The 25,598-nt window shown below is 39.9% G+C and overlaps 1 protein-coding gene across 13 annotated transcripts in view; it reads right to left on the bottom strand.

Annotated features, from left to right (window-relative positions):
- ppip5k1b (diphosphoinositol pentakisphosphate kinase 1b) overlaps positions 1-25,598 on the bottom strand; it is a 41,644-nt gene that overhangs the window by 15,385 nt on the left and 661 nt on the right. For 7 of the 13 annotated variants that reach the window (XM_086073357.1, XM_086073358.1, XM_086073359.1 and 4 more), the window contains 18 exons: positions 23,790-23,847; positions 19,632-20,089; positions 17,842-18,037; positions 17,015-17,105; positions 15,687-15,772; positions 15,465-15,619; positions 14,382-14,483; positions 14,141-14,302; positions 13,039-13,160; positions 11,590-11,691; positions 10,375-10,461; positions 10,196-10,271; positions 9,774-9,883; positions 6,458-6,543; positions 4,883-5,008; positions 701-822; positions 441-623; positions 213-354 (listed from right to left, as the gene is read on the bottom strand). In XM_086073357.1, coding sequence (XP_085929483.1) covers positions 213-354; positions 441-623; positions 701-822; positions 4,883-5,008; positions 6,458-6,543; positions 9,774-9,883; positions 10,196-10,271; positions 10,375-10,461; positions 11,590-11,691; positions 13,039-13,160; positions 14,141-14,302; positions 14,382-14,483; positions 15,465-15,619; positions 15,687-15,772; positions 17,015-17,105; positions 17,842-18,037; positions 19,632-19,808 — 2,125 coding nt within the window. In that variant the 5' untranslated portion in view covers positions 19,809-20,089; positions 23,790-23,847. Of the gene's footprint in view, positions 1-212; positions 355-440; positions 624-700; positions 823-3,489; positions 3,535-4,882; positions 5,009-6,457; positions 6,544-9,773; positions 9,884-10,195; positions 10,272-10,374; positions 10,462-11,589; positions 11,692-13,038; positions 13,161-14,140; positions 14,303-14,381; positions 14,484-15,464; positions 15,620-15,686; positions 15,773-17,014; positions 17,106-17,841; positions 18,038-19,631; positions 20,090-23,789; positions 23,848-25,598 lie in introns of all 13 variants that reach the window. The other 6 variants (XM_086073363.1, XM_086073361.1, XM_086073370.1 and 3 more) reach the window with 5 other exon arrangements.

Below are 25,598 nucleotides of genomic sequence, written 5' to 3' on the forward strand. Positions count from 1 at the left end.
CTCAGTTCAGAGGCCGCATCAAAGCCTTCTGTATGCGCTAGCATAAAAAGTAATTGTAATAGTAATAAACTTTAAACAGGTACTAGTAGCAACATTAGCATTAGTAGCATTAGTAGAATTTGGGGCCTAATTCCGCACCTCACTTGACAGTTTCCATTGATTTCAAAGGAAAAACTACCTGCTGATATTGCGTTGTTAGTTAAAGCAGGTACCTGAAGACTTGGGATCCTCCAGTCGCTTTCTAATTTGCGAGGTGAGGCTCTGGATGAGAGCGTACACTTTGTCACAGGTTTTGACCGGGTTCTGTATGACTTTCATGGAGTTCACCAGTGACGGGCTGCCCGTTGGCGCGAGCTGTGATCCAGCGTAAAAAGAAAAAAAGGGACAGATGACCTTCACGTGCAACAACAACAAGCTCATCAAACGAAGTCCTGGGTGACCTTCTGATAGTCGTCGTGTGAGAACTCCTGGTCCTTCTGCATGATCTCATGTAGCCTGGCTTTCACTTTCTGCTGGCAGTCCGTCAACGAGTCGCTGTCGCTGTCGAGCAGCCCGTTCATGTTGGCGCTCTTCACCATCTGCACCAGGATGGGAGTCAGCTCGCCTTCCAGAGCCAGGAGGCCCTGCAGAGAAAGCGCACGACCCGAGATTGAGCCGCGGCGTGGCCTTGACGTGTTGTTCTGACGTGACGATCGGCGACCTTGGCAAACGCCGCGGCCGTCATCTGCACTCGGCCTTCGTCGGAGGCGTAGATCTTAAGGTCGTGGCGGTAAGTGCTGTGCAGGCGGAGGAGGCCGCATCCCGGGAAGCCGGCGTAGTCGCCTGCAGGGCCGTGCATAGTGTGAAGCCTCGCATTTAAACTTGGTGACATTTCAAACATGCTGAGAGGAAAAGAACAAAAGCGGTTGTGATTGCGCCCGTAAATAAAAAGGAATAAAGCGCCTGAGGTAGCATCACTTTCAGTTCAAATGTCTTGTGATCTATCTAAAATTTGACAATATTTAGTGGTGCAACGGATCACAAAAGTCATGGTTCGGATCGGTTTGCGGGTTTGAGTCACGGATCGTGACCGCGCTTCTACCGTTAAAGCCGGGAACACTCCTGCACTCTTCTCCCTTTAAACCCGGGAGAGCGGATATGTCATTTTGTTGCGTTTTGGCCAATTCTTAGTTTCTTAGCCGATGAAAGGCATCAGAATATGCACGATAGGATGACGTGGGCTTCATAGCATGTCCTGGAATTTTATTCGAGCGTTTATTGACGACGGCGCGGGAGGAATTCGAATAAGTGTAACAGTGACATACTGTTAAGAAATCTGTTTTTAGACAATTAGGATGACGACGAATAATTACCCCGATCCCCCGAGGTTATTCCAACTGCGCTCCAGTGTTGAAAGTAAATATATTTGGAGTTATACACCCCCGCAGATGCAACATGTGTTTGTTGATTTTTAAAAAAAAAATATATATATATATATATTGAAGGTTTATAATAAAAAGTGTAAGCTCTAAAATGTTTTGGGAATTTTGTTTCTATCTGCTTCAGGAGCTGAGATATCAATTATTTTTAATATTGTTGAATTTCCAGTCACCCATAGGTTTTAGAGGCATGGTTTGCCAGGTGTTTTAGGCCTTAATGGGTTAAATAAAAAAAATGTCAATTTGTAAAATAAAGTGTTAATGGCTTAAAGTTGTGTCGACCATGTTTGAATTTTTTTGTTGAATGTTGATGGGGTGGTGGGGGGGGGGGGGGGGGGCAAAAGTGTTTTATAAAATAAATGAGGAAGTTGTATTTATTTATTTTTATATAATTATGAAAAGACCTCAAAGTGCAATATAAGGCACATTCCCTTCCTTTAAACACAGAGAGTGAATTACAACGTAGCCTTGGTCCAGAATATCGAAAAAGAAATCAAGTGAGCCGTGAAACTCACTCACAGCCATCAGCCAGACACTCGTTTGTATTGCTAACAGTTAGCCGCTAGCAATTTACGTCGGAGATTTCTGCCGTATCATACAATGACGGCGTAATTAATTAGCAGTTCCTTAGCGTTCTAAATTAGGGATTGAATATGAGTTCGGGATAGCGTTGTGTTGAAGTTGGTCGCCACTGCAATGTCGATCAAAACTACGATATAGAAAGCATAAACGGCTAAAAGGAAAGTCAAGCTTGCCATCACGCCACGACGTGGGCTAACGTCAAAGTAAAAGCCTACTAAAGCTATTTGTTTTGCCGTCAATGTATTACTGTAGTTGGTAAACTTTATTTTGAAGTTAGGCCTAACGTGTTACGTTGAGTAATGAGGATGTTTCAGCTTCCTTGACATATCTGAATGCCGGTGTCCATTGTGAATGCACACTGTTGTTGGTCCCACCCACCAACCAATCCCGCGGATCGTGGGCGTGATCCGATACGACCACGGATCAATGATGATCCGTTGCAGTGGTTGCACCACTAATATTTGCCATTTGGCATCATGGCTGAATTATGTGGTTTAACGCATCAACACAATGAAATGAAAGTGAATAAATAAAACCAAGATATTAAAGAAGGCAGCCGCCCGCTTGGATTATATAAATGACAGTGAGAGTCAGGCAACAAGGTGCTAAAATGTTTGTGTTAATGGTGCTCAAGGTGATGAAAGCCTCTCCTAATGCTAGAGATCATATCACACTGCTGCGTCATGCATTTTTCTTTTAGACTCATGATGTTCTCTTGACCAAGTTGGCAACACCGGTTCTGCTCAATGCTCCAGACTCAAATAGACTTGCGGTGTGGGTGCAGTGGAGGTGTAGTATGCCATGCAGGGGAGGGGGCGCAGTAGAGCAAGTCATTGTTGGACATAGTATGCAAGTGGAAGTCAACTGTAAACATTTAGACATGTGACCTCGCTAGTCTAAATCATACCATTCTGATTAATATTACATTTGTGGAATATGAGTTATGAAGCAAAAATCAGCCGTTTTTATCCATCTCAGGGGGGCGGCCATTTTGCCACTTGCTGTCGACTGAAGATGACATCAAGGCTCAGGCAACAACCACAGCTCAACAGCTGTGGTTGATATGGGCCTAGTATTATTTTCTTATTTTTCAAAATCTTGCAGGTCAATTTAAGTAAAATTTTCTTGTTCTGTTGGCACATAATTTTGCGTATTTGGAGTAATAATTTTCTTATTTTACTATATTTTTTTCTTAAAATTTTTAATTGTTCTTTTTGCAATGGAGTACACTAGGATCCTCGATTTATCAGACTAAAATTCAATCACTTTTGTGGTCCCAAAACACCCAATACGGTACAGAATGATTCTTTTGTCCTTTTTTTCATGGCCTAAAAACAGCACAAAATCATTTTGTATGACAACAATTCACAGCAATCTGTCAGCGGGTCGATTAGTGAGGTGCGTTCAAATCACGACATCAAATCAATTAGTGGACAGATGATGAGCGAGACGAGGAGGCGCGGTGCGACCTGGGTCACCCGTCTCTTACCAAAATCAATAGGGGACTCGCAGCCAAGGGCCCGGTTGCTACCGGCTAGTAGTTTACACAGAGCAAAAGACCGGTGAGAAAAGAAGAGCAGAGTTAATAGGCAACACTTTGTGACGGCAGAAAGGGGAAAGAAGAGTTTGTGAGATTGTGTGGACTTTGTTGGTGGTGTGTTTTCAGTTTCACATGCATTAATACACAAAACATTACAGTTGAGAACCCAAGAAAAAGGAGTCGTGGTAAAAAAAAAAAGGAAGAAAGAATTGTTTTTCCAGTTTGTGTGAGGTGAAAACAAAATGTTAACTTTGTCATACAATATGGTGATGAGTAGGTGTTTGGAAAATCAGCAAGCCCTTTCCAGTTGTTGTTTTGCATTCACTTGGATGATGAGAAGAAGTTCAGCTTGGTATTTGGTAATAATAATAAACACTTTTCAGTCAATTGATTTGCTCAAATTTAGTTCTTTCTTTTTGTTCTTGGGCCAAGATTTTCTTCCAGAGTTTCCATCGTATGTTGTCATTGGATTTTAAATAACAAAGAAATACGGTACATGCTCACCCCTGTTCAAATGCCAGTTTTTTTGTAATCAACAAATGACTATCGTCACTGTTTTCATCGGTATATGAAATGCCTTGGAAATTATTTTGTGCACTTCTCCTGGCAGACAAAATGAGATTCTTCTGATGATGTGGAAGCTCTCTGCGGACCTTGTGGTATAAGATCTGACTCCAAAAAATGTCAGAAGCTTCGCACTGTAGGCCAGCTGAACCCTATTTTGGGGTACTCGGAGGCCATTTAAATGGCGGCAGGTGTGCGCTGACTCGCTTTTAACATGAGTTTGAATGTGATTGGTTAATTCTGAACAAAGCCAAATCCCCAGTTATTAGTGGGTGTGCACACTTGTGCAATTGCATTATATCAGTGGTTTATTTTTACCTACCATTGCTGAAACATTTCAGTTTTTCACTTTTCAATTTGTTTGTACAGGCCACATTATAAAAAAAAAATAAAAAAAAGTATTGAAATCATTCATCTTGGTCTCATGTTTTTATATCACAAAAACCTGATATTTGAATAGGGGTGTGTAGACTTTTTATATCCATTGTATTCAAAGACTAATCTGTAAGCCAGCGACAAATGCTTTCAGTGGTTGGTTCCCCAGCTGAAGGGTGCCAATACGTGGTTTCTGTAACGTTCACAAGAATGCAACCTAACATGAAGTCGATTTTAAAGCCTCTTTCACACAGAGATCCAGCAAAAAAAGGGGTGGAGAAGTCGTAAAATTGCCAAGTCAACTTTATCCCCCTGCCCAGTCCATGTCGGGAAAGCTGGGAAAACACCGTCTTTCACAGGCGGTGTGGAATGGGCTCAGGTGTGTGCGTGTTTGGCACGTTACCTTGGCCTCCAGGGTACATGCAGCGAAAGGCTCGGCCCAGCTCCTCGGCCTGAACCCGGCCAGCAGGCGTCAGCTCGCCGCCCCACTTGAGGACCAGCAGCAGAGACGGACCCTCCCTCTTGGAGTCTGAACAACAAACGGCATTCAGGATTCGGGAGATTCCATTTCTGGCAGATTTGTATTTACGCTTGTACAAATATTTGCCGGCATACAGTATGTGATGTGTTGGCCTTGTGTATTTGCAAATAACAGTAAGCTGAGCTCTTGCTGCGCAAGACAAAAATAGTCAGCAAAACCTCATAAAAGAGCCACTGCTTATGTAGTAAGTGTCTATCTGGATTCCCTCCTTGAGAAGCAACAGGAATCTTGTATGGTTCCCTTCATGTTGTGTTTGCGTTACATTTCACTCGACTTGTAAATTGATGTGAACTGTGCATGACTGACAATATAAATAAACACGGCGCGCCTTCGCTTGCTACAAATTCTGTAATCTGACATGAGAAGATTTAGATTCCTTATGAGAAGCAATATTATTAGCAGGGTGTTAAGCAATTAAAATTCTTGTAATTAATCGCATGACTTCAATAGTTAACTCACGATTAATCTGTTGTGTTATATCTGTTGTAAATGTGCAAATTAAATAATTTGTCTAAGTTTTCATACTGTTAAAGGGATACTTAACTCATTAATAGTTTGCCCAGAATGAATTCGATAACTTCCTTATTTTTCATGTACAACTAATACCTTTAAAAGCTATTTTTTTAACTTGCTGTCGACTAAAGATGACATCACGTGTGCTGAGGATTGAGGAAGTAGGTAACGACCAATCATGGTTCAGTTTGCTGACCAAACCTAGAAAACAAGTGAACCATGATTGTTCGTTACCTACTTCCTCAGCACAGGTGATGTCATCTTCAGTCAACAGCAAGTGGAAAGATGTCTTTTTAAAAGTATTAAATGTACATAAAAAAAAAAGTTATCAAATTCATTCTGTTCAAAATATTAACTTTCTACTGCTGAAAATGGCTCAATGAGTCAAGGATTCCTACAACATAAAAGTTAGAATATAGAAATAGAAATGCTGCATCTTTTAGTCAGTAATTTCCTAATAATTCCTAAAATTTAGTTATTTAAAATTAAAAAGCTGTACTGTACTGTAAAAAATGAGTGTGATATTGATTTGTGTTGGTAATTTTTCTGCCACTAGATGGCGTAATTGCATTTGTAAGACGTTGGTGACAGCTCAGTGCATTTTTCTTTTCATATTAAAGAGCTATCTAATCTTTGACATGAATTAACTTCTGCACATTTTTAAAATTGTAAAATACAACTTGACCCCAGTCTCCACATTTGTATACACATTTGCATTTGTATTACATTTATTACTGCAAAATGTTGACGTGTCTGCTGTGTTGCGACTGGAATTCCCCCAGTACAGGCTTTCCAAGTAAGGAGCGGTCATTAACCGTGCGTAAATATTTTTTTGTGGCATTAAAGGAACTTTTAATTAATTCAAAATCAACGCACTCATTTTGACACCCCTAATTATTATTATTATTTTAAATAGCACATTACCTTCCTCTTCGCTGGAGGCTTTAGGTTGTCCGTTACGCAAGTACGTCAACTGGACTTTCCTGTTGATACCTGAGAAGTGACCGTACCTGGTGGGAATAAACACACACACACACACACACACACAAGTAGAGAGCAGGCAAAACAGTGTGATATGCGCATATGGCAAACACGCAGGTATCACACACACACACACACACACAAAATAAAAATTAGCTGTAAAGCTAAACAGATCAGAGCAAACAAACACACAAGAAGCATTCCAGTGACGTTCAACAGTGCACCAGTGTTGCGTTGTGTTAACAATCAAATTAGGCTGCGGACTAACGAGTCCATAGTTCTCTTTGATGAAAAAGCAGGCAGCTGCCTCAATGGTCACATGATGACGGACGCGGGGCTTAAAACAAAAGCCTCTGGCAGCAGGCCAGTGCGATACGTACACGTGAGGCTGTCGGTGAGCCGTGAGTGCTAAAAATGCCATTTGTGACACCTTGTGTCAAAATAAAGCGCACTGGTCTTCTAAATAAATCCCTAAAAGTTGAAAGTGGGAAGATTGAAAAGGCTGCGCATGTTTAGTTGCACTTGTTTGACCTCTGTTAACTAAAACAGCTTAAAGTCATCATTTATTATTTATTCATTTAATATTTGTTTTGTCCTTGGGTAGATGTGCAGATACTGTACTCTTTTTCGAAAAAGATGCTTCGATACTATGACATTGATATCCTTTACCAGAGTAGGAGCCATGATGAAAGGTAAGATAAAAAGGAAAAAAAATCTATAAACCCTAAAAAAAAGAAAAAAAGAAAAGAAGGACTTTAAATTGAACGTTCACATTCAATATGCATTTTCCATAAAAAGAGGGAAATGGGTAAATAAAAGATTTAAAATATTGAAAAAAAAACTATGAATATGCAAATCGGTGGGTATGCGGGGTCCTCTGTATAGTAAATTAGCTCAGTTATCCTGCTAACAGCTACGTTTCATAACTGAAATGTGTGACAGATTTAAACATTTAAACAGGAAGTCAACACAAATTTTTTTGGTTTTGTGCCCCCACTAGTCTAAACACAACATTCTAATTAATATTGTACTAGTGGAATATGAATTAAGCTGCAAAATCCACCTGTTTTTATCCATTTTAGGTGGCAGCCATTTTGTGATTTGACGTCGATCACAGTTGCTCAGGGCTCAGGTCACGACCAATGACCAATCACGGGTCAGGTCCAGAAAAGAGGCGCCGTGATTGGTCGTTACCTGAATCCTCAACAACTGTGATGTTATTTTCAGGTGACAGCAAATCACAAAATGGCCGCCCCCCCGAGATAGATTGGGTGGATTGTGCTGCTCATATTCAACTCATATTCAACAAACAAAATATTAATCAGAATACAATGTTTAGTTTGCGTCTCTAAATGTTTTTATATTAGCGTGACATGTGTTTCTGAACAATATTTTATTAAAATAATACATGCTTTCATCAACATAAAGATCCTGACGTCACGTGACTTTCTCTGAACACGCCCCCTCTGCGACAGTGAAGGTAGCGGCGCAGCATTAATGGACTAGATCAGCGAGGAATGCTAAAGCTAGCGTTTATGCGTCAACTTTCCGTCCAAGAGCATTGACAATCACTTTGAGGAAAAGGACATGATATACATGTGCACGGCGGACATGTTACGATTACAGTGTTATTTATGTAGCAGCTGCTAAAACGGCCGCGGCAGTCGTCATTTATACCATAAAAAGTCTTCTTTATGGTGTTGGTCAGTTCAGTATCTATTAAACCGTAGTAGCACAAATTAAAAAAAACGGACTTATTTCCGGCACATTTTGCGTGTGCTAACTGTTAGCATCTGTTGATTTAGCCACCATGTACCGAGTGCAACATTGGCTACGCATTGGTTCCTCTTTTAGTAGCCTGGAGCATGCTCGATCCTTTTTTTTTGCCTCTTCTCGTTGGGGCAGCTGGTCCACAAGAGCTGTCAATCATTGTTAAAGTGTGGCGTTTACCGTTTACTCAACGTGGCAGACGCGTTTGCCATGCTGCCAAAATGCTTGCGCTAACGGCCATTTTGGGACGCGTGACGTCAACGTCAGGATCTTTATTAATTAAGATGTAATGGCGCTATATTGTTACTTTGCCTGAGCAAGTCCTCAAATCTAAGTACTGCTTATTCGGTTTGAAAAAAAAAGTTGTATCGTCGCGTTCCTAATTTTTGTCAGACATACGTTAGCTTCAAATGTATTGCGTTCTACCTTTTTGTTGTATCTGGGCTAAGGCGGGATGAAGTTTTATCACTTCCTCACCTCATATGACACCAAGTACAATTAGGTGGCATAAAAGCGGTTTTCATCCTGCAGTCAGTTTTGGACCTTTGCTCTCTCTGCCATGTTGATAATGCAAATGCAGATAACGAGAATGAGATGAAAGATGGACATTAGCTGATTTGGAGTCCACGTGATGAGGACCGCATGCACACGCAGTAACACCGCACACGTTTGCACACATCCACGTTTGACTGTGCATGTCCCGCGGGTGCCTTCAATTAATGTGCGTCCTGTTAAAAAGCAAAACTTGAGAGGGAATTAATGGAGGTGATGCACAAATTGTTGCGCAAACTATTAGGAACAGTCACGAGTATGCTAGTGATGTTCAAGGAGAAGGAGACGGCCCAACAACATCGGGGCAATGCTGTTCCTAATATTTTGCATATCAGATGGACTAAAGGAGGGAAGTAAATATGCATCCTTTGGTCGGGGGGGGGGGGGGGGCAATGAAAAGGAAGAGGGTGCGTACTGAGTGTCAAGCAAGCTGGATTCCCTTTTGGAAAGGAGAAAGAAGGAAGGATGGGCAGAGGAGGGAAGAGAAGATGAACATTAGACACAAAATGAGGATGAAAGCTGGAGAATGACGAGCAAACCCGAGTGCAACGGCAATTTGGAGATGAATGGATGATGACATGAGCGAGGAGGGTGGCAGAGACTTGCGTATGTGCGTGTTATAACATTAACGAAAACTAACAAAATAATTTGCCATTTTACAAAAAAATTGTTAAAATAAAATGAAATGGCTGAAATGGCATTTTACGTTTGTAAAACCAAATCGAACTAATTATAGCAAAAAATGTCCTTTTTTTTTTCATCTTAGTCAATATCATACATGAGTGTTTGGGGTTCATTTGAAGTATTTCTATTTCAGTTTTTCTGTAAATTAAAGCTGACAAAACTGCTTTACAAATGGATTAAAACGAATTGAATTTTTTTTTAAAATGACGTTTAATGAAAAATAAATCCTGTGTGCGCATGTGTGTGTTCTCACATCTCCAGGACGGTCTTGAGTTGCTCCAGTTTGGACTTCTTCTCCTCAATCTCGCAGTCGTTATGTTGGCCAAGTTCAAGCAGCAGCATACGAGCGATGTCCAGCACTTCCTGGAACATTTCAAGGTTTCGAAAGTTGTATGGCATTCAAGAATATGAAAATGTTACTTGTGGGAGTTCAGACACACGGTGCCTTGACTTAGGAGTTCATTTTTGTTCTTGTATGCTCCTAAATCAAAACACTTGTATCTCAAATCATTTTACCCACTGAAATGAGTGGAATTGTCATGAATCGGTCCCAGCCCAACAAATGCCCACAACTAAACACCAAAATGAGAAACCAAATTGGCCAAATGATGAACTGTAAAACTCATAAATCGCTCATTTGTAATCTATGAGTAGGTTTTAAATGTTCCAGCTCACCTGAAGCTGTTTTGGTTTTTTCAGCTTGAGCTTTCCCGACTTGTAACCTCCGCACTTGTCAAACAACTCGAAGAATCTGTGATGAGACATACGGAAGAATGCGGGTACGTTACGATGCAAGTAAGGTTTAAAAAAAAAAAAAAAAAAAAAGTTAGCTTGTCTGTGTGTTCAATACGTACAGAGGATGTCGAACCTCCATTTTCATCTTCTGCTTTGGTGTGCGGTCTCCATGGCGAATAATGGCGATAACACAGCGCAGCTCCATCCTGTGTCATGAGGAAATGAGGTTAAATGAGGCAATAAGAGAGAAGCAGCACAGCCCATCACCCATTATTGTCTGCCTGGTTTGGAATTATTCACATCACATCTTTAATTTATTTTCAAATCTGAACTATTAAATCTATTTCAGTAAAGTTGGGAAAATCTCCAATATTTCAGGTAACATGGTATACTACTACTACTGTACGTTAATTTGTACACTCTAAAAACAGTTGGGTCAAAAGTAACCCAATTATGAAAAAAAATGGACCGATCCACTTTATGGGTCAATTTGACCCAACTTTCTAGGTTGTTTTATACAAAATGACCCAAGTAAATAATCTGACCAATATTTATGAGTTGTTTTACACTAAAAGACCCATTTCTTGACTAAAAGTGGGGTCAAATTGACCCAATTAGAGGATCTGTCCATTTTGTACCCATAGTTGGGCTATTTTTGACACCACTGTTTTTAGAGTGTACTAATTCACCTCTCATCCAAATCTATTTGGAGCTAAATTGTTACTACATTCTAAAAACAGTTGGATCGAAAGTAACCCAATTATGGATAAAAAATAGACCGACCCACTTTATGGGTCAATTTGACCCAACTTTCTGAGTTGTTTTATACAAAATGACCCCATTTTTTTGACCCAAGTAAATAATCTGACCAATATTTATGAGTTGTTTTACACTAAAAGACCCATTTCTTGACTAAAAGTGGGGTCAAATTGACCCAATTAGAGGATCTGTCCATTTGTTACCCATAGTTGGGCTATTTTTGACCCCACTGTTTTTAGAGTGTACTAATTCACCTCTCATCCAAATCTATTTGGAGCTAAATTGTTACTACATTCTAAAAACAGTTGGATCGAAAGTAACCCAATTATGAAAAAAAATAGACCGACCCACTTTATGGGTCAATTTGACCCAACTTTCTGAGTTGTTTTATACAAAATGACCCCATTTTTTTTGACCCAAGTAAAGGATCTGACCAATATTTATAAGTTGTTACACTAAAACTCGACTCAAAGTTGGGTCAAATCGACCCAAGTAGAGGATCGGTCCATTTTTGACCCATAGTTGGGCTATTTTTTACCTAACTGTTTTTAGAGTGTACGCAGGATGTACTTTACATGGTTCCCGAGGTTGTCGGCACAATAGGGATGTCTTCGGCCTCCATCGGGATGGACCAGGGAATGTGGAACTGGGGGGCCAACTCTCTCATCACCATGTTCCTGTGGAGGCAAAAGGGAGGAAAAAAAAAAAAAAAAAACCTTGCTGAATGGCATCTGTGAGCCAATTGAGCTTTAATTGAACTTGCACACAACTTGTTTCATTTGCTGTTCAAGCATCTAAGAGATTAAGTTAACATGTGGCGGTTTGCGTTTGCATCATTGTGGACGTCGTCGGCACGTTTGCGAGTGCGCTTGGAGGGACGGCGTAATAAATCAGAAGGCGGCTAAGCCACAAAGCTGTCAGCGGGATACGTCAATAAATTATGACACACTTGCTGCAAGGCAAACAAATGGTGCTCAGCACCTTTGATATCAGGTGCAGTAAGCACGGGCAAGTGGTAATGGTAATTCATTCTTTTTTCTTTTTTTTTTTATTCTGTTCTCAAAATCAGGGAACCCAAACCAGACTTCAAAAGAAAAGAAAAAGGAAAATTAACGGAGAAATGCATGAAGCTCATTGTACAGCTAAAAGTGCACATGTTACAAATGCAGTCTTAGAGAAGGCGTGGAAAGTTTTTGAAAACTGTCCAAACTGTTCCATTCAACTGTTTTGGTTCGGTTCGTCTTTCGTTATTCGCTAAACAGACCAGACAACAGCGAGACCAACATACGTGCGTCTAACTGACTTTCTATTCTTCAGTTTTATGCATCAGGGGATCTTGCGTTGGAGAGATTACAACTCACTAGAAATCGCTAAATTAGTAAGACTTATTCAACTTGATTGTGATGATTGTGTAACATGTCAATATTGATCATCACAGTTAGATAAATTGGTTGCTGTAAACACTCATGTAAATGTAAAAAAATAATAACATGCATTCTTCTAAATAATATATGCTTTCATGTATTTCATATTGTAAAACATTAAACAAACAACTTAAGACATGTAAATGTTATTTGTGTGTGTACTTTTTTTGTGTTGGTCAGTGAAAAAATACTTCATCACTCCAGTATATGTTGTGCTTAGTAAGATTCTATGACTTGACTTTGGACTTACTTGAATAAAGTAATGACTTGACTCAAATTTATGCGAATCCCTGATTTACATGTTTCACCTGGTGCTGCTGTTTGGGTTAGCAACAGAGTTCAAATGAGTGCAGCAGTTAACTCTTCAATGTCCATTTGTGATCAAAAAGTGTCTATATGAGCTGAGGTCATTACAAAAAGGGACATTTTAGGAATTTGTGATAAAATACAGTAGGTTCAATTAAGTTCATTCCACGCCATGTTGTGACATACATCAATGAAAATCAAAAGAGAGAACGTTGGCATTTATTGCATCTTACCACATTTGTGTTGGGTCACCAGCAGGGGGAGATTTGATTGTAAAATGACGGCAAGACTCACCCGAGAACCTTGGCACAGTCGTCGTAATACTTCATGGAGTTTTTGACAAAGCTGAAGCCGTTGACGTCGCAGACAAACGAGTGGCCGTTGGCTCGGAGCAGGTCAAAGCCGCACACGGTTTGCTGCCATCACAAGCACACAGCAAGGTTGGACATACAGTTAGAGAACCAAACAAAAATGGCAGAAATCAAGCAGTTCCATTTGGTTTGGTTTTGTAGCTGGGATGACATCGCAGCACGGAAACACAGTTGTGATCCAACAACCTCAGGAACCATGTAAAGTACATCCTGCGTACACTCTAAAAACAGTTAGGTAAAAAATAACCCAACTATGGGTCAAAAATGGACCGATCCTCTACTTGGGTCGATTTGACCCAATTTTAAGTCGAGTTTTAGTGTAACAACTTATAAATATTGGTCAGATCCTTTACTTGGGTCAAAAAAAATGGGGTCATTTTGTATAAAACAACTCAGAAAGTTGGGTCAAATTGACCCATAAAGTGGGTCGGTCTATTTTTTATCCATAATTGGGTTACTTTCGATCCAACTGTTTTTAGAATGTAGTAACAATTTAGCTCCAAATAGATTTGGATGAGAGGTGAATTAGTACACTCTAAAAACAGTGGTGTCAAAAATAGCCCAACTATGGGTACAAAATTGACAGGTCCTCTAATTGGGTCAATTTGACCCAACTTTTAGTCAAGAAATGGGTATTTTAGTGTAAAACAACTCATAAATATTGGTCAGATTATTTACTTGGGTCAAAAGAATTGGGTCATTTTGTATAAAACAACCTAGAAAGTTGGGTCAAATTGACCCATAAAGTGGATCGGTCCATTTTTTTTCATAATTGGGTTACTTTTGACCCAACTGTTTTTAGAGTGTACAAATTAACGTACAGTAGTAGTAGTATACCATGTTACCTGAAATATTGGAGATTTTCCCAACTTTACTGAAATAGATTTAATAGTTCAGATTTGAAAATAAATTCAAGATGTGATGTGAATAATTCCAAACCAGGCAGACAATAATGGGTGATGGGCTGTGCTGCTTCTCTCTTATTGCCTCATTTAACCTCATTTCCTCATGACACAGCTGCTTACCTTGAAGGCCAGGCAGACTTTTCGGGCGACCAGCTTCTCCATGGCGGTCAGCATGACGGGGTATCGGATCTCCTTCCCTTCGCTGTCCCGCTCCACCTTCCCGTCCAGCGCAGGAGACTTGCGGGCCTCTGCGTGGGCGTAATCCGGACCCACCGTGTACACCTGACAAAACAATTCCCATGAGACGGAATTGTTTCTGTGTAAAAATCACTGGCAGTGCACATGCGCGGCCGCACGCTACCTTCACGTCTGTGCCGTCTGTGGGCATGAACTCCTCGTAGATGTACGAGCCCGTCTTGCGAACGTTGCTCTCGGGTGAGTATACGCTGCTACGACTCCCGATCTTCAAGCAAGCGGGGATGCGGAGACACCAGAATTCCAATTAAATTTTATAATAAAGCATATATTTGTGGAGACTGGGGTCAAGTTGTATTTTACAATTTTAAAAAAGTTACTTCATGTGAAAGATTAGACAGCTCTTAATATGAAAAGAAAAATGCACTAAGCTGTCACCAACGTCTTACAAATGCAATTATGCCATCTAGTGGCAGAAAAATGACCTCAACGCAAATCAATATCACACTCTTTTTTACAGTACAGTACAGTACATCTTTTTCATTTTAACTCAATTATATGAATTATGAAATTACTGTATCAATGACTAAAAAAATGCAGCCATATTTCTATTAGTTTAACATTTTCCCCCACTTTTAAGTTAAAAGTATGACAGAGTATGAAACTTAGAAAAAGTTGTACATTTAGAACAGATGTAAAATTTGTGATATATTGTAAGTTAAATATTGAAGTCATGCAATTAATAACGATTACAAATTTTAATCACCTGACACCCTTACTTTAAATGTATTGTACGTAAAACATTTTGGCCATACAGAAGATCGAAAAAATAAAATGAATACTAAAACTAATTTAAAAAATCTATTAAAACAAAGCATTTAAAACAATAATAATCTATTTTTTTAATAAATTCGCTCTAAGAATTAATTAAGACCAACTCAATATTAAAAAAATAAAAATAAATAAAATAAAAACTATAATGAAAAATCCAAAATGATTGTAACCCCAGTTCTGATATGACTGAATGTTTCCGTTGACTATTTAACTGGCTTTATTTCCCCATTTTTGTGGGGAGAGGGTTATGACATCAATCCTATTGTGAGTTTTGGCAAAAACTGCACTGGACTGACCACCAGTCAATCAAGGGCACAACAAATCACACACATTCATTTGGAATATTTACGGCAGCTTCTGCACTTCTTCCGAATCTTTTTCCAACCTGACCCGCCTCATGCCGATTTTGCTTTACCTTTCTAAAAAGCCTTTGGCTGCCGCCGCCTGCTGACGTCGGGTAGTAGATGTAAACGTTGTGGTCCTCGGCACACACGGGCTTCTCCACAAAAGGTTTGGGGAACACCTCCCCGTTCACCTCTACGTGGTCCTCCGCCTCCACCAGGCTGCATTCTGAAACCAGTTTGGCAAGCCTTAAACAGCTGCTGACAATCGGGTGGATTTTTCCCCAAATGCTTACCTTCAGGGTTGTCCGGATCTCGGTTGAGCACACCATATCGAGGTAGGTCGATGCCCTCCTCTTGAAGGATGCGGTACACTTCCCTCCTGCGGTACCAACAAGTTCTTACACTGTGCTCCCGCCTTTTTTTTTCTCTTCGTGTTCGAGTCTCGCTACTGTAAGTTTTCTCAAGCTGCTCAAATTCCCGGCCCGTCGCATTCTGATGGGGTCCCTCACATTTCTCATGCTCTCTCTCAAGGCTTTCTACTGATGAAACCTGGATGCCAGGCAAGTTTGTGGCACGGGCAGAGTCGGGCAGAGAAGCTCAACGATCCACTGCAGTATGTGTAGCTCCGCCCTTAAGTTAATGAACCACTGCAGTTGGATGGTGACTTATGTTGGTACGAGGGGTGTCAAAATTAGTGCGTGCATTTAAAGTTCCTTTAACAGCAATTTTTTTTTTAACGCGGAATCAATGACCGCCCCCTTACTTGGAAAGCCTGTACCGGCGGAATTCCAGTTGCAACGCAGCAGACACGCCCATGTCAAAATTTAGCAGTAATAAATGTAGTAATAATGCATATATTTTGTGGAGACTGCGGTCAAGTTGTATTTTACAATTTAAAAAAAAAGTGACTTCATGTTGGATTAGATAGCTCTTAATATGAAAAGAAAAATGCACTGAGCTGTCACCAATGTCTTACAAATGCAATTAGGCCATCTAGTGGCAGAAAAATGACTTCAACACAAATCAATATCACACTCGTAACCCTTTTTTACAACACAGTACATCTTTTTGATTTTAACAAAATTTTAGGAATTATTAAGAAATTACTGTATCAATGACTAAAAGATGCAGCCATATTTCTGACAAGAGTATGAAAAATTAGGGTTTTTTTTTTTTGTACATTTAGAATGATATACAACTTACGATTAATCGTAAGTTAACTATTGAAGTCATGCGATTAATTACGATTAAAAACTTGAATCGCCTGAAACCCCTAGTTGGTACATTTAATAACTTTTAAACATTGACATAAACAGCATATAATACAAAACAAAAAAGGAAACTGACAGTGACGAGCACACAGATTGTATTTGTTTGAGTGTATGTGGTGACAACACTGAGTTTTCACAGGCAAAGTGGGGACATTTTGGAGGTCCCCTTTTTGTTTATACCTATTTTTGAGTGTCAAGAATTGGTTTTAAAGTTTAGGTTTGAATTGGGTTATGATTGAGGTTAGGGTAAGGAATGGTGGTAGGCAATCATTTTTGATGCTTGGCGTTAGGGGAAGGTTCTAGGAAAGGCATTATATCAATGAGAAGTCACCACGTGGATGTGTGTATACCTGTCCTGAATGAAATACTGCATGTTGAGGTCATTGATGAGCAGTGGATTCCTGAGTTTAGCATATTCCACAGCTTTGTCCAGTGGAAAACCTGCACAAATGATACAAACAAAAAACACATTCAGATGTTCAACAATTGACCGAGTGACATCTTTAGTATTTTGTTATCCAAGCATTTTAAATCATGATCGAGTTAAAAGCATGTTACTAGTGCGTTTGCAATGACTAAGTGTATTATAGATGGATTTTTTTTTCTGGGAGTAGAAAACTTCTCATCACCCTCGTATGATAAATTATGAACCAAACACACACACACACTGATGATTTGTGTGACTTCGTCCGAAAGTTTGAACTATTCATTACTTTATTAGAGCTGCTGTTGAGCTATTGAAAAATGTTTTAGTGATGAAGAAATCTTTTTTGCATGGCATCCCAAGTTTTTCAATGCGAAATATGAGGTACCTACCCACCTATGATATGACATTTTTAAATATTATTTGTGTATATAAGAAATATATTCAATTAATTAAAAATAAGCATGTTTTTGTATAATGTATGTATTATTTATTTTTCTTAAAATTATTACATGTCGTGATTTATTTTGACCACTGTACAGTATAATAATATAGTATCATTTTCTCTGTGGAAAAAAATGAAACGAGACAGAATTAATTGAGAAGTAGTCGTCATTTGGAGCCTATATTAAATATCTGCTCATATCGCAATCACATCTATCCGTGCTTTTCTTACTTCCAGTTAGAACCTAAAACTTAGAAAATACTTAGTGTAGCCCCTTGAAAAATGAACATTCCTCCTGCAAAGGCTACCTTTGGAGTGAAAGGAGATGAGGCAGTCGCACAGCGGCCATTTGTCCACGGGCTCCTCCAGGATGACGTCCTCGGGAAAGATGACCACCTCGATGTAGTCGAACTTGCAGAGGCGCTCCAGGATGTGCGTCATGGGCTTGGACTTGGACTTCTTCATCATGCAGCAGATGCCGACCACAATCTGTCGCTCCGACGGCTGACGGGAAGGAACGCTTCCATGTCAATAGGTGCAAAATGTTAGATGGTTGAAGTCTATAGCTGGTGGTGACTAGGCATGGGATTTTTTCAGGCTGATGCCCATACCGATTTTGGGCAGAAAAGAACACCGATTATTTAAAAATATATATATAATGCATAAAAGTCCCCCGCCTCATTCCCAATTAAGATTTACAGATTTACTCTGCTTTGAATGACAAGTCCATAGTATGACCTTATCAACAAATTTAATAAAGTATACAAGGTTTTTGTATAGATTATGTGTCAATAATAAAACCATTCTTACTGCTGTACTGTATATGGTTGCATCCCTGACTTTTGAGAAAATAAATTATTTCCATCCATCCATCCATCCATCCATCCATCCATTTTCTGTACCGCTTGTCCTCACAAGGGTCGCGGGGTTGCTGGAGCCTATCCCAGCTGGCTTCGGGCAGTAGGCGGGGTACACCCTGTACTGGTTGCCAGCCAATCGCAGGGCACACAGAGACAAACAACCATACTCACAATCACACCTATGGACAATTTGGAGTGTCCAATTCACCTGCCATGCATGTTTTTGGAATGTGGGAGGAAACCGGAGTACCCGGAGAAAACCCACGAAAGCACGGGGAGAACATGCAAACTCCACCCAGGAAGGCCGAAGCCCGGACTTGATCTCACAACCTTTGCACTGGGAGGCGGACGTGCTAACCAGTCAGCCACCGTGCGGCCAAAAAAAATTATTATTATTATTATAAATTATTTGAATCCTTGAAATATCAACTTTAAATATAACTTCAAAGGACAATGACAAAATAAAAATAAAGTGAAATAAGAATATAGTATACTAAAATAATAGCAACTGAAAAAACTGTAAGAACAAATACTGACTGTTGCTGTGCGTTTTGGTCTCTTGGGGGCAGTGTGGTGCCGTGCGTACACACTTAAAATGAGTACAGAAGAAAGTTGCGATTGAATTCTATTAAAATAACTCGTTTTTCAACACATTGGGAAGAATTTGTGCCTTTGCGTAGTGTTATTTAATCTGTGGGTATGTGTTCCCACAAGATATGTGTGTGAATATTCGTCATTTGAAGGAAAAACAATCCCCAAGTCGATGCTAACTTCCTGTTAGCATTTGAATGGGATCCTCCCCTTTGCTTTTAGCATTAGCGCTAGGCTAGCGATGTTTTAAAAACGAAGCATGTTTTGTATTTAAATATACAGTGGATGTTATTCTTATTGCCGTGTGTTTAGTTTCCCAGTTAACTCCAACTGGGGTGTCATTAAACAGCTTAAATGACGCTTACCAGAATAACATACACTTGCTAGTTGCTAATGCTACGCAAGCAAAATGTTGCATCCAGGGTACTTCCACAGCGTCGGAAACTTTGGTTTTCTTCGATTATAACGTTTCAAGGGGAAAATAATCGTTTGGCCCAATTGGTCAATTGTTCTGGCAGAAGCTTGAAGGGCAATAATCGGCTGATTATTATCGGCGGCCGATTAATCGGTCGGGCCCTAATCAATATATTCTGTATTAGAAGAAAACTATCTTAGGGTAACCTAACAGACCTTCGATTTTGACTTACCGACTCGTCGTCTTCGTCCTCCATGTCCTCTTCTCGGAACATGTCGATCTTTACGTCCGCCTCCAGTGGCTGCATATCGGGCTCTTCATCTTCGGGGTCGACGGCGGCGAAGTCAGCGCTGACCCGCCTCGGACCGTCCCCGGCGTCCAGCCGCCGTCCGTCACAGGATTCCGACATCACGTGTGTGACATGTCCAGGTCGGGGCTAAATTGTGATTTCCAGTTTGAAGGTGGTGCACTGCAGAAGATATCCGTAGCGCTTTCCGAGGAACTTGGTGTTCTTATGCCTCAACGGAGCGGCAGGAGCGAAGAGGTAGCAACTCCGGCTTGGGGATCTACAAAGACATTTCTGTCTGCGTCAGGACAGCAAAGATCCGAGCCTGAAGGACGACATGTCGCAGTTCCTCGACTTCACATTGCACCGCTGCACACCATTGTTCAGTTCTGTTTTATTTCCCTCTGGTGACACAAGAGCAAGTGCGATGGCAAACAGTTGAGCAAGTCGACTGTGCGTGATTAATCTCAGTTATGCAACAGTAGAAAAGCAGCAAGTTTGCAGAAGTTACGCACCACTGACAACAAGAATTTCTCCGTACAAATATTTGCTGAAAAAGTGTATCTACACAACTCCTACAACTGTTTTGTTCCAGCAATTGGTGACATCCGCAAAGTAGTCATTTTAATTTTTTACATTTATTATGTTTTGAAACAACACTAAGGAATTTTCAGTTTATGTTGATTATGGCCACACCATATGGACAAAAGCGGTAATGTTATGCTTGAAGGAAGATCACATTTCCCATGAGGACACGCGCAATGCGTCGTTTTTTAAGCTCACGACATTTAAATTGGCTTCCGTCTTTGTAACGAATGGGTAAAGTCGGAAGTGACGTATGCCATAAAGCAGTCAGCACATTTGTAGTTTTTTGTGTGGCAGTGTTCCTACCACCCTCCTCAAAGTTGTTTAGTGCCAGTAAAAACGACACAGACCCCCTCAAGCCATGGCAAAGGTACCATTCATCTAGTTTTAAGTCAATGTTTCATCAGAAGAATTATGAAAATATTTTATTAAGGTTGAAAAGTTCCTTAGTGCTACTTTAAGGCTGTAAAACCCCTGACAACACACTTATGAACACTTTTCTCAGACACGTATTAACATTTTCTCACGTTTCTTTTTCTTGTTTAAATACTCTCAGTATTCAAACCTTCAAATATTTTAAAAACTAGGTAACTACTGTAAACATAAACAAACAAGAAAAAACATGCAAAATTGCGCACAAAAATCTGCGCAAGGCTGAGAAAACTGTGTTATAGCGAGGGAACACTGTACATTAAATTAATAGTGATAACGGATTATGGGTCACTGGAAAATAGTTTTTAAAAAATCTATTTAGCCGTCCATTAGTTTTTTTTTTCAAAAATGCTTCATTCTAGTTTAGTTTTTATTAGTTTTAGTTTTTTAATACAGTGTATTTGTCAAGCGCAACATCAAAAAGAGTTTACTAAGTGTTGTGTAATAAAGTAAACTAGAGTTCTCAAATGACTGTATGACTTTATTTTTATTTTATTTTGTTAAATAAAATGTTGGGTTTTTTAGAGCTAGCAAATGGATAGATGGTCATGGGTGGCCTTTTTTTTTTTTGTCAAATCCCTTTAACTTTGTGAACTTCTGCAAAAAAAAAAAAAGCAAACTGCAAAAAAAAATAAAAAAATGCAAACGGCAAAAAAAAAAAAGTCCAGGTTTTAGAGAGCCACTCAAATGGATTAGTGGACTTGACAAGCCTTACAAGAAGAAATACCTAAAACCGGATTTTGCAGCATGTGACGATTACAATTTAATCTGGCTTTGATCTGCATGGGAGTCACATGGTTGAAACACTAAACCCAAAAAAATAACTTCAAGAGACACCCCGCTTTCATTTTCTAGTGATTCCCAACTAGCGCCACAAGAAACCGTCACAGCACCACATGGAATAATCCAAGTTCACTTGATATGGCAGGAAATTGTTATTTATTAATCACAAGCTCATCTATCAGCCACGTAGCGTGACTAACAGTTTTAATTGTGCATGTGGCACTCCAGTGACAATTTGCCATGAAAATGGTGGATCTTCACCCAGCCTAGCTTCCAAGTCATGGGCGGAGAAACGCTTTGTGAAGGTGGTATGATTTCAATTCGACAAATGATTTCATCATAATCCGGCAAAAAAAGAAATTGCTGGATTTGGTTGTTTAATTTCACGCATGTTGGATAATAAAAAATGCCCTCTTCAATAATTTCCACTCAATTGAGAACATTCTTAACAATCATCAATTATTACATTCATTCCTGTCCGAGTGCACTTGCTGATTGTGCAATCACCCAAATCACCCCCCCCCCCCCCCCTTCCAAACACTCTTGTTAACAGTTCAACCTTGGCGGAGGTCTGCCTGTGTTGCGCCATTTCTCCGCTGACATATCTCAAATAATCTGCCGCTGACCTTGGCCGCTATAAATACCCGCGAGACGGGACCTGGGGGGGCCGAGAGCCAAGGCCCCGGCCGGGCAGGGTTGGTGGGGAAATTTATACCACAAGATAAGTCATCCCGACTTAGCTTTGAGGTGACGACAAGTGGTACTAAAACTAAGAGACCCTTGTGGCTGGGCCGAGCAGAGATAAATGTGCACATGACTACCTGCAGGAAGGCGCCGCTTTAACGATGCCGTGTTTCGGGACCTATTTTACCATCACAAGTTCTAACAAATTACTTTGAGTGCTGTTGTCTTTTCCTTGTGTCCTGAGCCGCAAATAGCAACTACAACTTCCTGTCTGGCATGCTGGATGATCACAAATGTTCCCTGGCGTCACCGTCGCTGTCTTTTCGGGTCTGCATTAGCCAAGGAAAAAAATAAATAAAATCCAATCTGATTTATTCATTTATTTATTTGATGAGCATCATTTTTAACCTGAATTTAAAAGCATTTACATCTGGCTAATTTCACCTCAATTGGCAGCTTATTCTATTTGCGTGCAGCGTAACCGCTGAAAGCTGCTTCACCGTGTTTACTTTGAGAACTTCCTGTCTGGCATGCTTCCCCGCAAATCAACGTCTAAATTAGCCGGATGACCACAAATGTTCCCTGGCGTCACCGTCGCTGTCTTTTTGGGTCTGCATTAGCAAGGCATAAAAAATAAAAAAATCCAATCTTACTTATTTATTTATTTGAAGAGCATCATTTTTAACCTGAATTTAAAAGCATTTACTTCTGCCTAATTTGACTTCTATTTGCAGCTTATTCTATTTGCGTGCAGCATAACAGCTAAAAGCTGCTTCGCCGTGTTCACTTTGAACTCTGGGTTCGACTAATTCACTCAAGTCTATAGACCTCATAGTCTTGTTTCTATTAGAATTTCTTTAATTGAACTAAGGCATCTTTTTGGAATGTGGGCAGAAGCCCGAGTTCTGGACAAAAGTCACAAAACCCACGTAAACAACATCCAAACTCCACACTGGGAGACTGGAGCTGAGGTTCGAATTCCTGAACCTCAGAACTGTAAGGCAGACGTGCGAACCACTAAGGCACCATGCTGCCGTTTCTTAATCACCAAAACACAAATATAAGCTCAAATACAGGTTGAGTGTACTAAAAGTTTTTGAGTCACTTTCTTTTGTCTATAGTTTTTTTTTTTTTTTATGTGGTATGATTTGCAGTGCTAAAAAATTGCCGCCTGGCAGGACGTTTTTTTCTGTCCCCGACTGCAGTTGGAGAAGTTTTATGGCCGTCACACTGCTCCAACACCACTGATCAAAACCAGGCCAGGTAAAGTCTAGCCGGCGGACTGCACTTGAACTCAGCATCAACGACCGCTCAATTCAGTGATGCTTTGGAGAACGATAATTCTTCACCGATACCGACTTCAGGCTGCCTCATCATCTTCCGCTCGAAGCGTTTGAAAAACCTCAAGTCGAACAGATCCCGTTTTGGGAATCTTGCCTTGGGCAGCGTAAATTGTACAACACGTTGGAGCAGTGCGACGGCCGTAAAGCTTCTCAAACTGCCGCTGAAGTGCCGGCGGGGACAGAATTTTCTTTTTTTTTTGCCTGGCGGCAATTTTACAACGGCCTTCAAAAAGTCACTTAGCAAAATATGGGCAAGGGAGCAACATACAGTACTTACAAAAGTGCAAAGCTAAGCCGTCTAAATGCTGATGACCTCACGCCTGCCCGAACGAGACCTGAAACCACATAGAAACAAGGACTAGTATCATTATAGAATTCTCCGAATAAAAGCCAATTAAAAAAAAAAAGAGGTGAGAAAGATGCAATAAAACAAGATCAAACGCACCCTTCACAAAGACAACTCACATCTGAGAATTGAAATGCTCAAGACATATCGAGAGAATCCAGCAAAGTGCTGTCACACATCAACGCTGCATCCCACAATCAGATAATGAGACGCCATCAGCCGCAGAAGTCTGGCATGAAGTCTGAAATCCTTGTTGGCCAGCGACAATTGCTTTCAACACCGCAGAGCGAGACAAGTGCGCGTCGGGTGTCAAACCTCACACGACAGCGACACAGAAAAATGGCAGAATAATACCAGCTTTTTTACAAGCGGCGTGAAAGGGACCAATAAAAAACCCGTATGCGTCTTTTTAACCTTTGAGACAGAAGGAAGGCCGTGTTGAATTTATGGGACTCTTGATTAGATGACAGCGACAAGCCTCATGACACTGACTGTTAAGATGTCAACGCAGCTCACTTCTAATCGACATCAACTAAAGATACAAAGAATGCTGACGATTTGGCCGCCCGTTATCAACGCCATTTATCCTGAGCACAGCGCGCAAGCTCACTTTTTGTTCTCAAAGGGGAACTATTTTCTTATCTACGCTAAGTATGCTGCAAATATGTTATCAGTTTTAAAATGTTTGCTGGTTGATTTACTAACAACATTGTTCACCATAAACTCGAAGGCGCAAGTTCACAAACCATATATTAAAGGGATACAAATAATCGTTCACACATTTTACAAGCACAAAAGCACATTTAGTCACAAATCGACTTTATTTATAGGGCACTTTGAAAAAAAAGTGCTGCACATGATAAAATATTTTCATTTATCGTAAAAAACAAAAAATAAAATAAAATATTATTTTCCAAATATACTATACAAAATAATTTGCCAATGACAACCACTGAAGTAAGCAGTATTGGTGGGCGGATCGATCCAAATATCAATATTATCGATATCAAGTCAGTATTGATATCGGATCGATCCTGACACTATAATATTGATCTAGTAGTTTTTTCTTTTTTGGTTGCATGATCATCTTTCACATCTTATTATTATTAGGTTGAAAAAGAAGCGATGACGGCAGAATTTTTTGTTTTGCATTTGTAGTTTCTGAACAGTATATGATAATTTGTTTACATTTATTTTCCTATGATCACTTTGTTTAAGAAAGTAATAAAATATATTGTTATGGCTGTAATGTTTCGGGGGGGGGAGGGGGTTATTGATGAAGTATTTTGTATATATCAATAAACTTTGTCCTAATTTTGTCCTTTGTTTAAAAAGGAAACAACACAAAAACACTTAAAGGTTGAAAATTGATTGGGGAGCAACAATTCGATGATACAGCTACCTTAATTAAAAAAATATATATTATATACCATAACTTTCCAAATGTATCAATATCTGTGATACTGGTTCTGTATTTACTTGGTATTGGATCCATATCAAAATTTCACAAACCACTAGTAAGCAGCCCGGGCCAACTAAATGAAATGTAACATTTAGTATTTGTGTTATTATTTTTGTTTACTACCAATGAGTCTTCTTTGTGTCTTTTCTTTACATCTAAGAACTGCAACCGTGCAACACGCTGCCAATTGGAGGCCAAGGTGTGCACAATACAAACATCACATACAAACTGTGTACCTTTCGAGCAGGTTGGCATCGAAGCTTGCTTTTTCTTTTCTT

This window comes from Leptonotus elevatus, chromosome 4, assembly GCF_054856555.1.
Source record: "Leptonotus elevatus isolate MCC_2025b chromosome 4, RoL_Lele_1.0, whole genome shotgun sequence".
NCBI classification, from domain to species: Eukaryota; Metazoa; Chordata; class Actinopteri; order Syngnathiformes; family Syngnathidae; genus Leptonotus; species Leptonotus elevatus.